Below are 16,946 nucleotides of genomic sequence, written 5' to 3' on the forward strand. Positions count from 1 at the left end.
GCGTGGTGCCAGGGCCCTGGATGTCCTCACAGCCTGGGTCACAGTCCTGGCCAGTGCGTCTTGGCACCATGGCTCTGGTGACACTGTGCTGGTTGGTGTGGGTCTCACTTCCCTGGTCTTGTGTGTGGGTAAGGATGTAGTTCAGGAGGATGGGTAGTAGTATTTGCCACCGTCCACATTTGTCCTTGATACACTCCCTGTGCACGAGTGCCCAGCACCTTTGGTGACTTAGTTACCCAGTGTCCTGTACTGCTGCCTACCTTCTCCCCTCCCCACCCCAGACCTGTTGCCTGCCCCAGAATGATCCAGATTTCCTTCAAGCATCTCCTCTCTCCCTGGGCTCTGGTCTCGGTTGAACGGCTGGGAGGAATGAGATTCGATTTGCTGATTCATACTTTAGATGTGAAGCCCTGGCAGAATAATGTGTCACCTCACTCCAGGGGCATTTGCATCTTAATGGGCAGTGCCCTGAGCCAGAGTAGGAAAGGAAGCATTGGGTGGTGGCAAACATGCCATCAGTAGAGGGGCAGTACAGTTGGGGGGATGTGAGAGAGGAGACTCAGGTCCCATGTGGGTGTTGGATGAATCAGTGATTTTCACACTAGGGTTTTTACAGAGATCCCTGGTGGGAGATGGCAAAAGAGTAAGTAGAGGAGGGAGGCTTAAAGACCCCCCTATCCTTGATTCAAGTCCAGTAGCTTCTTAAGATCTTTTTTTTAAGGAAGGATTCCACTGCAAAACAAGTTTGAAACCTAGTGAGCTGGATGACCAAGCTCTTCTAGCTCTAAGATGCTCTAATTCTCAAACAGTGGGAACCCTGTACACTAGAGAGGCAAGGTCCTGATCCCTCCTGATCCCTTCAAACCCCAGAACTCTGAAGATAGACCTACCTGGTGTGAGGAAATGGGAGGGAGCATGATGGAGAGAAGGATGAAGCTGGCAAGACTTGCCCCCTATGCCCTGAGAGGAGGGGAGGATGCAGTGTGGCTGGGGAGTGGGGGAGGGCAAGTCAAGGCCCAGTGAAAGGGGGCTTGTCACTCCCCATGTGGGTGGGTTTGCACCAAGCTCTCAGGGGTCCAGGTTCTGTGTATCCCCATCCCACTCCCAAGTCCATCTCCTTGGTGCCTGCTGTACACCACATTCAGGAACAGGCAAGGGTGAGATCAGTCTGTTTATTGTCCCATTCCTTCACTGACTGACTGCATTGACAAGCACCACAGAGCACACTGGGCCTCCCTCACTGAAGCCCCACATCACAACATTCTCCTGATGCGTGGGTGGGGCTGGAGCTCCCATAAGATACTTGGATTTCTTCTGCAGACTCTCAGTGACTGATGCTGGAATTGACTTATCATCTTTGTCTGAAAGAGCAAAGCAAGTATTTGTTAGTGTTGATGATGCTGGGGCAAGGGAAACTTCAAATTGCTGGACTTGCAGTTAGTGTGCAGGAACCAGGAGTTAGACCCTGCCTGGGATCCTCAATCCTCCCTGGGTCTAGGCCCCACGCCCAGCTCCAGCCCCCATCTCCCAAGGTCAGCAGAGTGTGTGGGGCCAGGAGCTGCCAATTATTCAGCGCTTAATATTTGCCAGGCACTTTTATGCACCATCTCATTTAAGCCTCACAACAGCCCTGAGAAGTCGATGAGAAAACAGGCTCTGAGGGGCCTGCCAAGGTCACATGGCCGGTGGGTAGTGGAGCCAGGGCCCTGGGCCCATGTGCTTACAACCAAAATTAAGTTGTCAGGGATCTCTCTGGCTGTGGAATGAAAGCTGGATGTCTCCCACAGTGCCTTCCCTGGCCTAGTTCTGTTACACAGTTCAGCAGCCACTCTTGAGGCATCATCTCAGTGCCAGACACTTAGCCAAGTACTTGAGAGACAGAAACACAGGAGATGGTCCTTTCTCCAAGGAAAGGCATCAGTAACAGGATGAAAAAAGTCTAACTGAGGAGACTACGGACACCAATGGAGTGCCTTGGAGAGTTCAGGGAGTGGCAGAGGATGAGGCTGGAGAGGTAGATGGGGTGGCAGGGAGCCTTGTTGGTTGGGAAAGCTAGGAGGGAGTTTAAGCAAGAGGGAGCAAGGCAGGTCAGCTTTGCATTTAGAGAGTTCACACTACTAGCTGTGTAGCTGTGAAGACAGTAGACTGTGTAGGAAGAAATAAAGTATTTCCCCTACACGTGCACACATGAGCAGAAACGTGGCACATGTGTGGGGTGGGAGGGCCTCTACTAGATTCCCTTCAGCCCTCCCACTATTTGTGCCTCCTATCTGTCCTTATCCTAGACCAGTAGTTTTCCATCTTGGTTGCACATCGGAATCACTTGCAAAATTTTGCAAACAAAGATTCCTTCCAGAACCCTGCCAGAGAGATGGTGACTGGTGAATCTGGTTTCAGTCTGATCACCAGTATCTTTTTCAAAGGCAAGTCTAGGCCCACCAAGGGTTGCAAACTACAGTCTACCAAGGGATTGCAAACTCACAAGTCTGCAGGGGCCAGGCACATAATATTGAGAGGATGGGAGAGAGTGGTACAAACCGTGGCCAGTTAGACAATGTTTACACTACCTGATGGCAGAGTAAATAAAATACGGCGCCAGCCCTACCAAAAGAGTCTGTCAACAGCCCACAAGACCGTGATTTTGCGCCTCTGGCCCAGTGAGACCGAGCCAGGCGCCCCCCAGACCCCCCAGGCCCGGCTCCGCGGGACCCTGACCATAAACGGTGAGCGGGCAGCTGCTGGGGTCTTTGCCCAGCTCGTTCTCCACCGCCACGCTGTACTCACCGCTGTCCTTGAGCGTGCCGGTGGGGATGACGATTGTGCACACGCCCCTGGTGGAGCTGTACCAGAACTTGGAGATGGCCGTGATGTTGACGTCGCCCTTGTAGAGGGTCACCGTGGGCCGCGGGTTCCCAAGGAAGACGCAGGTCATGGTGCAGTCCTGGCCGCGCAGCACCGCGTGCCGCTTGAGCAGGGTCAGGAAGCGCGGCGCGTGGCGCCAGTCCCTCGGCTGGTACGGCTTCAGCTTGGCGCTCAGGTCCTCGACTGCGAGGGCGGGCGGGCTGTGAGCGCGCCCCCAGGCCCCCTCCACTCCCCGCGGCGCCGGCTTAGAGCGCAGAAGACCCAGCCCACGGACCCCCGATGACCCTAGGTTAGATTCCCATGCGCTCTGGGGTCCCGACTTTGTAGTGGTTCCTAAAGTTCCCCTTTCGCCACCCTCCCACCCCCTTGCCACTCCAGGGTTCCACGCCCTAAGCCAGGTCCGCGAGCTTTTACGCTTTTCCAGACCCAGGAGGCCATCTCCCCGGCGCTGAGCTGTTATCCGGATGCCTTTTAACTCCTCATCCGAGCTTTCCCCAACGTCATCCCCGCCTGCCTCCGCGGTCTCCGCTCTCCCACCCTGAGCCCGCATTTCAAGTTTCCAGACGCTCTCCCCACCCGTAACCCGCTCCCTCCAGGGTTCCTGGACGTCAGCCCGGCTCCTCGGAGACCCTCCCCAGTCCTCATCAGCGTCAGCCCCTCGGCTCAGAGAGGACCGCGCCTCGGCTCTACACACCCGCCCCCGCCCCCACCCCCGCTCCCGCTCCTCCCTCCGGCCCTCCGCCATCATCCCCGCCCCCAGGGGCACCACCCCACCTCCACGTTAGTCCCACCCCTCAGCGTACCCCCAAGGTATCTCCTCCCCTAGGCTTCCTGACCTTTGCTTCTCTCCCCAGCGTCCCGACGTTAACCCTTCCACCTCAGTGGTTCTCAAATTCCACCTCAAATCTTGGGTACCACTTGCAACTCTTCTGTCATCCCCGCCATCAGGGATCCCAGATGGAACCTGAGCCCCTAAGTCCCCTCACTCACTCTTGTCCTTGTTGATGAGCCAGGTATCCCTGGAGTCGAGTGGGTCGCTGTCACCAATTTCGTGCCAGGCCACCACTCGTAGTAGTGAAGTACTACTGCCCGGGAGCAGGCCCGTCACCGCATACTTGGTGCTGAAGACCTGATGGGCCACAGTGAACCAGGTGGCTGTGCTGGCATCCTGCTTCAGGATGACATAGTGGGCATCACTGTCCTCCTTCAGGTCGGGATTGTGGTTCCAGGTCAAAGTCACTGTGTTGGGGACCTCCTCAAACAGCTGTAGGTTTGTGTGCGGCTGTGGAAAATCTTCCAGTCTGTATCATCCTCAATGCCACGGTTCTTAATCTACTGTCTTGACACACTGAGACATGCAGATCAGTTGGGAGGAATGTAGCAAGTAATTAATTAGCAAGTATAATTAAAATGCCAATGTTGTCAAGGGTTTTCTCTGGGGAAAAAAATTAGAATGGATCAAGGTTACCCCTAAAGTAACATCACTCTCACTTGAATTGGGGATGATTTCTGGAATGGAGAAACCAGAGGAGCCATTTCCCTGGACTTGTGCACAGTTCTGGAATACGCATGGCAGTGTGTTGTGCATGTGATCTGACTGGAGATAGCTGAGAATTCCTGCCCCAAACAGTGTTCTGCTCTTACTCTGGAATTCATCTGTTTCATGGGACAGCTAGAGACATGCCCCTGTGGAATTCCGCACAGACCAGCCTTCCTCGCTGGCTGAAGGCCCCATCCTGACCCCTGAGCACAGGGCTATCTGACTGACCAACAGGATTTCCCGCAAACACTTTGTCTGTCTCCAGAGGGTCGCTCACTCCTTCCAAAATGACCACCAGGATACGAAACTGGTAGGCTTTTCCCTTTTCCACCTCGCTGGTGGAGAATCAGGTGAGTTTGCTGTCCACCTTGCCTATCTTAATCCAGGCCTTCTTGCTGACCGCCTTGCGTTCCACGATGAACTGTGTCACAGGCCACCCGCCATTGTCCTTCAGGGCCTTCCACTTCATGTGCACACAACTGCCCGAGAGCTCCAGGAACTCCACCCAGCGCTGGGGAGGCTTGGGGCGGTCAGAAAACAGAAGACAGCGTCAGAATGGGGCTTTGGAGCAAAGGAGCAGAAGGGCTTCGTCCCACTCGGTAGAGGTCCAGTCAGACTGGGACACAGCTAGATTCTGAGCTTTCTGGATCCCTCACCCTTCCCTGTGTCCTCTGCCCTTCCTTCTAAGACTTGCCCAAAGAGTTTGATCCTTGCCTTCCTGAGACTCCAGTCTGCCTAGGAATGAGTGGACTGGAGACCGGAGGGGCCCCTGCCTCAGCTGATGCCCCCTTGTCCCCTTCCAGACAAGACTCCTCTCAGCTTCCAGAACTCCAGTGCTTTCTGGTATTACAGTTTATCTTGTGTTATAATTACATGTCTACCAGTTTTCACACCTTTTGGGTTGAGGGGCTGCTGGGGATACTTCATCTCTGTGGTGCCAGCACTGAGAACACCGAGGAGGTGCTCAGTCATGCTGCTGCATTGAATCGAAACCCAAACCTTCTCACCCCATGCTTGATGGAGATGCAAGTGGAGGAGGTGGTGATGGTGTGTGTGTGTGTGTGTGTGTGTGTGTGTGTTGTATTTGAATATGAGTTCACTAAGGCCAGCTCCTCATCTCTTCCCTTAATCTTATGTTCTGACCAGTCCCAAATCCCATTCCCACCCCCATTCCATCTGTCTCTCCAACACTATCTCACCTCCCCTCACTCCATTTCACTTCTAACCAACCAACCTCACTTCCCTCCCTAAATCTCACCTCTCTTTCACCTCATTTCCACTTTACTTGCAACCACGCCCTCACCTCCCAGTCAATAACAATCCTTAAGTACATTTGAAGGTTTAAGGTCTATTACGTGCTGTGCATGTATGCTCTGCTACACTTTACTTGAAATAGATAGAAAAACCCCAAAATTACCCTGTTGCAGATGAGAAACTGAGTCTTTGGAAGGTTAATTGACTTGCCCAAGGCCACCTAGTTAGGAAATTAAGAAATGGGCTTCTGACTGCAAAGCCAGCACTTCAATCCCATTCTCAACCCAAACTCCCACTCTATCCCCAGCCTGCCTCCCACCCTGAGTGCTGAGCAGCAGGTGCCTGAGACCAGCACGCTGAGGTGCAGAGTGGCTGTGGCCGAACGGTAGTCATTCTTGAGCTTGAGCATAACGAGGCCATTGTCCTCGCACACGCAGTTTGAAATCATGCGCAGCGCCTGGTCTTCCTCGCGCTCCATGGACACGAGTGCCTCCTCTGTCACCTCCACGCTGTCCTTGTACCACATCACTTTGGGCAGTGGCTTTGCCTGGAAGGGCACTTTGATGGTCGCCGTGTGGCCCACCTTCACGGTCACGGGGTATGCTGCCGGTGCCTCCAGCCGCGACGGGTCGAGGGTAGGAGGATCTGCGGGCCGGCCGGCAGAGAAGGCTTGCCCAGCGGGGATGTGGGAGGAGCCAGGGTGGAGCCCATGGCGATGGGGGCAGTGCCGAGCAAGGAGGGCCTGGCATGGGTGAGCCTCGTCTGTAGTGGGCTGCGACCTTACCTGCAACGAATACCGAGGTTTCACTCTCTGCAGCCTTGGCCCGGAATGTGTACTTGCCCTCGTGCTCGGGGCCCATGTTGGGGAAGATGAGTTTGTGCACCGCACCCTGCTTCACGATCTGCACACCGGGCAAGTCTGTGATCTGGGGGGTGAGGGGGGGTGTGAGTGCAAGTGTATGCGCTGTCCGCGCCTTCCTCATTCGTCCCCTTCCCTGGCCCCTGCTTCGGACCTCCTTGCTATCCTTTAGCCACACGTCCTCCACCTTCTCATTGTTCAGCACTACACACAGCTCAGCAGGGCTCCCGGTGGCCACATGCAAGTCGGACATCCTGCTCTTCACCGTGCCCAGACGCTCTGGGGAGAAAGGGGACAGGGGCTTGGCTGAGGTGTTGAGGTGGAAGGGACTCATGGGAAAAGGGCTGGTGGTGATGGCTATGGGAAGGGGCAGTGGTGCTGCGTCTATCAAAATCATTCATGATGAGCAGGAGGTTTGGAAATGGTCAATGGACGATTGAGGAATGGTCAGTGAGGGGACTGGCGCAAGTAGGTGGGGGGTTGAGGGGAAAGTCAGTGGCATTGGGAGATGGTGACCAGGAAGACTGGGAGTTGGCTAATGGGGGCTGATCATCAGAGGATGGTCAGTGGAGGGATGCTCAGTTGAAGGGGACTAGCTGGTGGGGATGCAGGTGGTTAGTGGAGTTGGGATGTTGAGTTGTGTTATGCTGGTCTGTGGGATGCCCAGGGTTTTGGGGAACTGAGGGTGGTCAGGGTCAGTGGGGAATCATCAGAATTAGTGACTGGGGGCTGGTCAGGGTCAAGGGGTATGGGATGATCAGGGTTGCTGGGAATGGTCAGAGTCTGGAAGCGAAGAATGGATGAAGTCAAGGGATTTCGGATAGAATTTGAGAGATGGGGGATGATCAGGACCCAGAAGGTAGAAATGTTCAAGCCCTGAGAGGTCAGAGATGGTCAGAATTTGGGAGATGAGGGTGGTCAGAGTGTGGAGGTAGAAACTGATCACCGTCTGGGGAAGGTTGGAGTCAATAGGGGGACTGATCAGTGTCCACAGTAGAGAACTGTTAGGGTCAGGGGGGTTGGTTAGTGGGGACTGACAGGTGGGTATGTACCCTCCACGGTGACTGTGGCAGTACTGTTGTATTCAGTGGGGTCCCCATCCTGCATGGCCACCATGGTGTACTCGCCACTGTCACTGAGCTGTGCATCTTCAATGACCAGCTCTGCTCGCTTGCCCTCGTGGTTCATGCTGTACTTGTTGCCATGCTCCAGCAGCCACCCATCCTTCTTCCAGCTCAGTGTCACATCCTTGGATGTCAGCTCACACTCAAGGCATGCCTGGCTCCTCTCTTTCACACATACATTCTTGAGGGTGCTCACAAACTTGATGCGGATGCCTGCAGACAGACAGACAAACACGTGGACCTGCTCCTAACCTCCTATATCCCTTTTCTGAAGCTACATGCTGCCCTGCTCCTGTTTTTGGCCCCAGAAAACACGGGGACTTGTGACATGGAGCGTGTTTGTGTGCAACATGTGATCCATGGAGGCACCGGGCAGGGAGAGTCCCAGCTCTGCCCCTTACTTGCTAGCTGACTGTATGCAATGCATTCACTTTCTGAGTGTCAGTTTCCTTGTATGTAAAATGAGGTGACAACTTTTACCTCCTCACGGCACTGCAGTCATATCTCTAATGCCCCCTTTGAACTCCAGCCATAACTGCATTGTCTCTCTGGTGTCTGAGCCTTTACACATGCCGTTCCCTCTGCTGAGAATGTCCTCTCCCCTTCCCCCTTCTCTGAAAGCTGAACTCCTTTTTGTTCTTCTTGGTAAAGCTTGGCCGTGACCTCATCACATCCTTTCTGACATCACCAGGGATCCCATAGCCTCTGTGTTTCCCTCCATCACAGCAATGATGATTCCATGCCACATGTGTCAAGTGTGGTTCATGTGTGACATGCTTCTTGGTGTACACACCATCATGTGCAACTCTTCAAACTAGCTATAATATAAGAATGCAAGAAGTCAAGAGTGATGTGCTGTAATATATGATATTAGAGCCATAAAGGCTAATAATTTCACGACCCATGTTCTCCCAGATAATAAGACCCCAGTGTGTCTTCCTTGCTTGAGAACTTTTGTTCTAATTCCATTTCCACACCTGTCTCTCCCACTGGACTAGGAGTTAGTGGAGAGGAGTTAGTGGAGAGGATACTAGAAAGACCCTCTGTCTTTCTAGTATCCATCACAGGGCCTTGCAAGGAGGAAATGGATAGTTGGGTGGGTGGGTGGGTGGATGGATGGGTGGATGGGTGGATGGATGGATGGATGGATGGATGGATGGATGGATGACTGAGCACATGGAGGCTGCTGTGGCATGAAGCCCATCCCTCAGGCTCTGGCCCAACCACTAACGGTCAGTAGGGAGCTGGGCCTTCTGTACCAGGTCCCCCGCCTCGGCAGAGAACTCACCACTGTCACTGAGTCTGGCATCTTTAATCTTAAGCCTGTGGGTCAGACCCTCCTCGGACACTGTGATTTCATACTTTTCATCCCTCTTCAGCTCCTTCCCACTGAACTTGCACACAAAGTTGGGCACTTTCTTGGAGAGGCAGATCTCAAACACAGCTGTCTGGCACTCTGTCACCTTCATTGGCTTCGTCTGTCCCAAGAACTTCAGCGGCTCATCTGCAGCAGAGAGTAGGAGGGGCAGTCATTGGGGTGGGATGGTGAAGGGGGCATGGAGACTCAGGTGTCATTGGCCTCCCGTAGCCCGTAGTTGGGGAAAGCACCCTTCCTTTCATTCCTTTTGTGAGTTCTAGAGTCCCCTCCCCTGGTGTTCACATGATCTTCTCCCCCATAATGTTAACAGCAATTTAAAAAAGGACTTATGTAGTTTTAGATGGGTGCCTGGCACTATTCTAGCCAATTTGCACATATTAATGCATCCATTTCCCACACAGGTAGATTCTACTATTATACCCCACTTTACAGGTGGAGAAACTGAGGCAAAGAGAAGTTAAATAACTTGCCACAAATCACACAGCCCATAAATGACAGAAGTTGGGATTTGAACCCCAGTAGTCTAACTCCAGAGACTGTGCTCTTAACCACTATGCTACACTGCCCCATGACACTTATTATCTCAGAGTCCTCTCCCTTACACCCCATGTTTCTCTCTTCCATTAGCTCCCAGCCCCGTGCAGTCCTTTCCTGAGTACCCCCACAGTCCTCTCTCCTATATGCCCATATATCCCATCTCTGGCTATTCCTCCCCCGACCCTGACCACGTCGTACTTGTGCCCCTTGATGCCCACACTCATACCCAGCACTGTGAGCTGGGCACTCATCAGCTTGTCACCACAGACAGGCTGTGGGTGCCTGCGTCATTCATGTTCACGTTGGTGATGACCAGCATGTGCTTGGTGCCTATCTGCTTCACATCGTACTTGTCCGGGGAGCACTCGATCCTCGGTGGCTCGTTACCCTGTGTCATGGAACAGGCGGAAAAGCTGATGACGGGGTTGAGGAGAGACTTCCAGAGGTCCCCATTCCCCCAAGGCCAGCGTGAGCTGGAGGGTGCCACGTCCACCTCCCTAAGATCCTCAAACACACCCAGAGGCCCCTAAGATCTCTCTAGCTTCATCATCTGGCTCGGTGGGATCCAGGGTCCCTGCCTCCCCTGAGGCCTGAACTCTTAATAGTCAAGAGTTCATCAGATACTTTCTCTTAGAGGCACAGAGCTTCAGCGACCTTCAGGACTATCTAATCCAGCCTTTTCAGATGGGTAGACTGAGGCTTAGAGAGAGGAAAGTGTCTCACATCAAACAGCAAAGTGGTGAAACAGCTAAGAATAGAGCCCAGCTCCCAGCCAGTTTCAACCATACTGGGAGGCATCCTCTTAGTGGGATGGAAGAAACGACATGGCTGATGGATAAGGAGAGGGTCTGCACAGGGAGGGGTGCAGAGAGGAAATGAAATTGCCAGGGTGGGCCCTACCTAGGTGTCCCCCCCAGATCTTGATCCATATCATCTTGACATGGGGGTCCTTCAGCTCCATGATGCAGTCAAAGACCACTGTGGTGTCAACCTTGGTCTCTCTGTCTTCCAGGGGCTTCAGAATCCGGATGGCCTGAGGGATTGTGATAACAAAATGGCAGGTGTCAGGGGCATCTGGAGCCTGCTCAGTCTGTGTCCCTAATCTTGGAGGAGCCCCCGAAGGGGCTGAGGAGAAATGACTAGGCTGATTAGATAGCTGTGCCTCCCCTCTCCCCGCACTGATCAACTGGTAGATTTAGGGGGAGACGGATATGATAAGAGATGAGAAAGGAACCCCCATTCGTCGAACAGTCACTATGTATGTGGGCCCATTACATGGATTCTCTAATTCCAGTGTAGATGCTTAATAATTACGAGTTGGTTGAGTGAATGAATGACAAGAACAACACAAAAACAAATGAAAGAGGAAAGTATAACTTTCATTTTGCAGATTAGAAAACTGAGGTTCAGAGAGATGCCCAAATTCAAAAAGTTAATAAGGCAGTAGAACTGGGATTTGAACCCAGGTTTGTCTGACTCCAAAGTCCATGCACGTTTATTAGGGAGTAGTGAAAAGAGAAGAGATAAAGGAAGGTGACATGAGTTCCTTTCCTGCTCTTGGTGTAGAGAGTATGCCTTCAAGTAGCACGTGCAGGGTGGGGAGACCTTGCCACTAGAGACACACAGGCACTAGCACTTTTGGTGAGGCCTGGCCCCTGGTCTGCAGACCCCTGCCCCCTGATGGGCACTGACCCCCACCTCCACTTTCTTCATCTCTTTGAGCTTCTTGAGCAGCCCCCGGAAGTCGGTGAAACCATACTCCATGCAGACCTTCTCAAAGTCCTTCTTGGGCCCCTTGGACAAAATCTCCAGCATCTCTTTCTCATTTGTCACCTTCTGCTTCTTTTGGGAGCAGGAGGAACCCTGGAAGGAGGTGGGTGCCAACTTTGAATTCAGTGCCTCCTTCTGAAGGCAGGGGGAACCTCTCCTAACCTTGAGATGCCCCTCCCCACTCCATGGATTCTTGGGGCCTGGGCCGTGAACTCAGGGCTCTGTTGAAAGGCCTTTGAGAAGCTGTAGGCTGGAGGGTGGGGGGACAACACCCAGCACAGAGGAGCCTCTCAGCTTCACCTCTTTTTCAACAGCTTTTTGAAATCCATTCTATCTTGACCTGAGGACAGAGAGAGGAGAGGGTCAGACAGGGGGAGTTTGGTCCCTAAGAGGAAAGGCCAGGAGGAGGGGGCTGGCTCACCCTCTGTCACCAGCAAGGGCACGGTATAGATGGCATCTGCATGGTCATTGCTTGCAACGCACTTGTAGTTGTCCGAGTCCACGGAGGTCAGTGGCTCCAGCTGGATCGGAGTCAGGCCATTAGTAGGGGAGCGGGGAGAGGAACCACGGGGAGACTTTCTGTGAGATGGGAAAGCGTGGGTGTGTCTGTAGCCTGATTCCCCGTTGGCTTCTTCGCCTTGGCTGTGAGCTCCTGGAAGACAGGGACTTGCTCTGAGTTGTAACTCTACCTGCAGTGTCTGGCACTAGGCTGAATACTCCTCCACTTAACACATATTTAGTCCTCCATACCAGGCACTGGGCTGAGCCCCTGAGGAAACAGTGGTGACTATGGCTGTCTTGGTGCCTGTAGCGTGGCGCTTACATACCGGTGGGCTCTTGGAAAGTGCTCGATGAATGGATGAGCTTGTGTAAGGGGTGGCCAGTAGAGGGACTGGGGTGGCCAGTAGGGGGACTCTAGGGCAGCTTGTGTCTGCTTATGGGTCTTCGGAGGAGAAGGAACCAACTTCCGTCTGTTAGGGAGAGGGGAGACTCTGCCTTTCACAACGGGAAGTTGGGGCAGGATTGGGACAGAAGTAAGGTCACAGGGTCCCAGTGACCCATCTCTCCCTTTCCTCAAAGGGTCTGGAGCCAGAGGTTGCTGAAGATGGTTAGACCTAAGGATGACAGGCCCTTGGCGACAGTCTTCTGTAAAGCTCTCCTGAAGCGGAACCCTGACCCTCACCCCTGTTCTATGACCAGTCCCTCCCTCCGTCCCGACCCCGCCCCAACTCAGCCGCGCCCCACCCACTATGGTCCTGCCTCTTTCTACCCACGCCCATAGTCTCGGTCTCACCTTCTCTTTTGGCTCCCTCACCTTCTGGAACCGCTCCTTGTCTTCCATTTGGTCCTGTTCCCTCCTTGTTCTGGTTTTGCCCTAGCTCTGTTTTGCCCCGCCCCTAATTTTGGTCCCCGCCACCCCCCCACCCCAGCAACGCCCCATCTCCTGACTCGGCCTCTCTTATCCTGCCCCTCCTCCAGGGCAACGGAGCCTCTGCCCATCTCCCAGTTCTTGGGTCGCCATTGTGGCTCTCCTGTCAGTGAGAAGACCGGCGACCCGTCGCGGGGGTCCCTGTCTCTGGCTTCATCCGTAACTGGATCTCGGGCTCGGGTCCCCGCACCTTCAGCACGTGCTCCTTGTTCATGCTGTCGCAGAATATCTTGGCGGACTCCTTGATGGGGATGCCGCTCTCCCTCTTCCAGGAGGTGTCGGGTTTGGGGTTCCTCTGCACCCGGGCTCGGAACACGCCTTTATCGCCTGCGGTGTGCACGGGACGCATTTCGCCTCTTAACCTCCAGGCTGCCCCTTCTGCCTGCTCCCTGCCTCCCCGCCGGGATCTCGCCCCGGCCCTGGGCAGAGGAGGGGACCCTCAGCCTGGCTCTGCCAGTGTTTGTGTACCGGGGGACGGTGGGGGTGGGGGTGGCTGGGGCACTGGAGGAGAAAGGGAGGCACCCAGGGGTCTGGGGAGACGCGGGAGCGACGCACCCTCGGACGCGAGGACAGGCTGAGGCTTCTCCACGAACTCCGACTCTCCCGCCCGCAAGACGTCGGAGCTCCGTGTCACCAAGTTGAAGAACTCTGCAGTGCCCGAGGACTTCCTCGACACGACTTGCTCTGTGGCCGCAGTCGAGAGGTCAGAATGGGCTCCAGGCGGAGCTCAGGCCGGAACTGGAGGGCTGACCTTTCCTTGAGGGGACAGTGGAGCATTTTAGGCCAGCGGGGGGAGGACCGGCTTTGGCTAACTAAGAAAGGAGGACCTTCGAGTCGATGGGTCACTGTGTTATGGCAAATTCCAATCACTAGGGGAGCCAGCTCCTCTCCACCACTCAATGGTCAATCACCTTTATCGGGCCACAGCCTGAGGCCTACTTTTTTTTTCTTTTTCTAAAAAGGACACTTCTCTTTGGGTTTTTCTTGATTCTCGTGGGCTTCTCTTCTGGAAGTCCTGGTCCCCCAGGAGCATTAAGAGGGACCTGGGCCTGCTCATGCTTGGGAGGCCTGGTAGCTCAGCTGAGCTCTGCTCTAGGCCTCCCTGTCCTTCTGTGGGGTCAGCATTCATGGTGATGGGAGTGGTGATTCCTGAAAACCTTCCCCCGCACGGGGGCTGTGTATCGGAATCTCCTGATCTGAAAGAGCATTTGCAATGTGGTAATATAATCTGATATCTGGAAAACAAAAAAGTCGTTTTTCCAGTCGAGTCTCCCGACAATCTTGTTGGCAGGTGAGGTAATAGTGAATAACAACTGCTCTGATTCACAAAGCGCATTCCTTGAGTCAAGAACTGTGCTAAGCACGTCTCGGAGATTATTTTATTTAATCCTCACAACATCCCAGTGAGGTAGGTGCCTTTATTATCCTCACTAATCTGAAGGACTGGGATGAGAAAAATGTGTTAAGGAGCCCGGTGGCCTGCTCTTACACCGCAATCAGAGGTCTCACGTGAGCCGAGTGCAGGCTGCACCCGGCCTGCTGATGTGTTTTATTTGACCCTACAATGTTCAAACAAAAAGTAGTTCTACATCTATAAATTGAGAGATTTCACATAAAAATTGAGATTTCTAGATTCTCCACATTGGACTTGTATTCCTACAGGGCAACAGTGAGTGGGAGGTGACCAGTGGCTGCCCCTTTAGATGGGGTATGTCCTCTGCAGTTCATCTCAGTGTTTTTCCTGCATTTATGTTCCCTGCCTAGACCCTGTTGGCCTGTGGCTTTTAACTCTGGCTGCACATAGAATCCCTGGAGAGCTTTAAAAACAAACAAACAACAACAAAACAACACCTGATTTAACAGTCTGAGGTGAAACTCAGGTATTGCTATTTTTTCACTCATCCCCCCCCGCCCCGCCCCCTAATATTCCTCTAATGTGCAGCCAGGGCTGAGAATCATTAATCACTTGAGTTTGCAACTTTTGGTCTTGAGTCCTGGCTGCTCCACTCGCTCTGCCTCACTGACCACGAGGTTGGTATAGAGTGTTTATCTGGCTTTGACCTCTGTGCACAGAGGACTCTGAGGGAGGGCAATGACCGAGAGGACAGGTATTCAATATCCTGGCTCCTGGCCATCTTTTAATCACATTCCTCTAGAGACGGGACTAAAAAGGACTAAAACCGTTTGTTCTGCTCTGAGATTGTATCTCAGCTGTCCCTTGGATCTGCCCTCCCCCGAGTCTGGCCCCCAAGGGCCGAGAGCCTGGAAGCTTAGGTCACTTGATGTGTTCATCCTCTCTCCCCTCCGCAGTTCCAAGTCTCCTATTTCTTAAGTGGAGCAGGGTCAGCATTACTCATATGTAATTAAGGTAGCTCCCTCCCTCCCTTACTTCCTCCATGCCTGAAATTCTACCATCAGAGATACATGCATTTGCCTAGGGCTCTGATGCCCTCAAGCGATTAAGAGTTCATCAAGCACTCACACACATCCATGTGATTGATTTTTCTTAAGCTGTTTTCCTGGACATCTGATCCGTGGGTGAACATCCGGCTGGCTGAAGCTTCATCAAAGCACAGATTAGGAGCACCCGTTGGGAGTGGGTTGCTGTTGCTGTCTTGGGCTCCTGAGGGGCCCCAGAGTCGCAAAGACTGGAGGAAGAAAGTCTGCCCCTTCCTGACGCCCCACCCCCACCCCACTCTACTTGCCTCCCACTATCTTGGTTGTCTGGGAGAAGGTCTGCTGGTGGGTGGCAGAGCTGGAGAACTCCATGGACACGTGCTCCTGCAGCATCTGCTTGTGGTGAATGGTCGTCATGGTGACAGCAGGCGTGGGCAGTCACCTGGGAGGACCAGGGAGAGGATGAGGCCATGAAGGACAAGGGCAGGAGTAGGAGGGCGATTCAGAGATGTTCTTACGTGTGTAGGGGAGATGGGCTGTGCACAGGAGAGGGTGAGGAGAGGTTGGGCAGCAAGCCTCTGCTTTCTAGCCTCTCTTTTCTTCCCTTTGTATCTCCCTTTCCGTGGCTGATTACAAGAACCAATGGGCCTCTTCCCCACTGAGTAACCCCAAACCACTCCAAGTTCTCAGAGGGGGAGGATGTAGGGCTTAGACTTACCCAGCAAACTAAGTGAGGCCCAGAGGGAGCTGAAGATACCTATTGATAGCTACATGGAACTAGGGAGGCAGTGCTGGCTGTTTCTGCAGGAGAAAATGAAGTCAGACCTAAGAAGGGACTTCTTGACTAAGCCATACCGGAGCGAGCCTTGGAAGGAAACTGCGGATCTCTTTCCTCGGCACTGGGGACCCTGGCATTGGTGGAAAGCTAAGACAGATGACGGCACATTTCTACAGCCCTTCTTTCATTTGTGACATGGTAATGACAGAGGTTGAGTTTTTATTTCTTATACTATTTTTTTTGAATCGGTAATTCAGTCACATAGTTAAAAAATAAAATAGAAACATCTAAATGAAGAGGTTCACTACTGTTCCCGCGCTTCTCCATCTCCTAGCCCTCCCCAACAGGTAACCACCTGTGGTCTCAAGGCACGTTCTGAAGCTGCATCATGAAATGTGAATACGTTTTTGTCCTCGTCCCCTCTTTAGATGTGAGGCAGCCCATGATATGCACCGTTCAGCCCCTCTCGTTCCCTTAATCCATCTTGGAGCTCTCCACACTGGCTCAGAGAGAGCGCCCTCAGTCTTGTTGCCAGCTCCACAGTCTGTCAACGAATGGATGTACATACCAGCTTTTAGCTCACTAGTGTGGCACTCTTTAACTCCTACTTCATCTATTAGGAAACTGATGTCCGAGAGAAATAACCTGTCCAAGTTCACTCAGGCTGGACTCCTGGCCTCTGACTCCCAGTCCAGTGCCCTTCCAGGGGACCCAAAAGCCTTCTTCTGTCCCAGGCAGTTTGAGGCGGAACTTTATACCCCCCGCCCCCCGTGATATATTTCTGCCTGGCCTGCTTCTACCTCTGGCTTCTGAGACCACTCCCCTGTCCCAGCTCCTGCTGTCCCCTCTGGGCTCGGGAGGTAGCAGGCTCTGCCTGCCTCCTGAGGGAAGAGGGAAGCCTTACCTTCACGTGACCAGTCCCTCCTAACCCTCGAACGCTGTGTGCACGGCTTTGCAGGTGCAGCTGGCGCCTGGGCTCTAGACTGGCCAGTCTCCTTCCTCCTCTGCCCCAGCAGTG

At 53.5% G+C, this 16,946-nt stretch overlaps 1 protein-coding gene across 1 annotated transcript; it reads right to left on the reverse strand.

Moving 5' to 3' along the window:
- Window positions 1-56: 56 nt before the first annotated feature.
- Window positions 57-15,621, reverse strand: IGSF22 (immunoglobulin superfamily member 22). Its single transcript, XM_058546308.1, is given in 20 exon segments — window positions 57-1,361; window positions 2,785-3,045; window positions 3,853-4,163; window positions 4,343-4,371; window positions 4,533-4,935; window positions 6,007-6,301; window positions 6,441-6,582; window positions 6,670-6,794; window positions 7,568-7,852; window positions 8,871-9,143; window positions 9,781-9,819; window positions 9,822-9,944; window positions 10,476-10,587; window positions 11,247-11,395; window positions 11,398-11,417; window positions 11,625-11,664; window positions 11,746-11,845; window positions 12,944-13,080; window positions 13,309-13,437; window positions 15,459-15,621. Coding segments are annotated over 20 exon segments (3,255 nt in total). The 5' UTR covers window positions 15,568-15,621; the 3' UTR covers window positions 57-1,188.
- Between the last annotated feature and the right edge of the window lie 1,325 nt (window positions 15,622-16,946).

This window comes from Diceros bicornis, chromosome 7 (assembly GCF_020826845.1).
Source record: "Diceros bicornis minor isolate mBicDic1 chromosome 7, mDicBic1.mat.cur, whole genome shotgun sequence".
Taxonomy (NCBI): domain Eukaryota; kingdom Metazoa; phylum Chordata; class Mammalia; order Perissodactyla; family Rhinocerotidae; genus Diceros; species Diceros bicornis.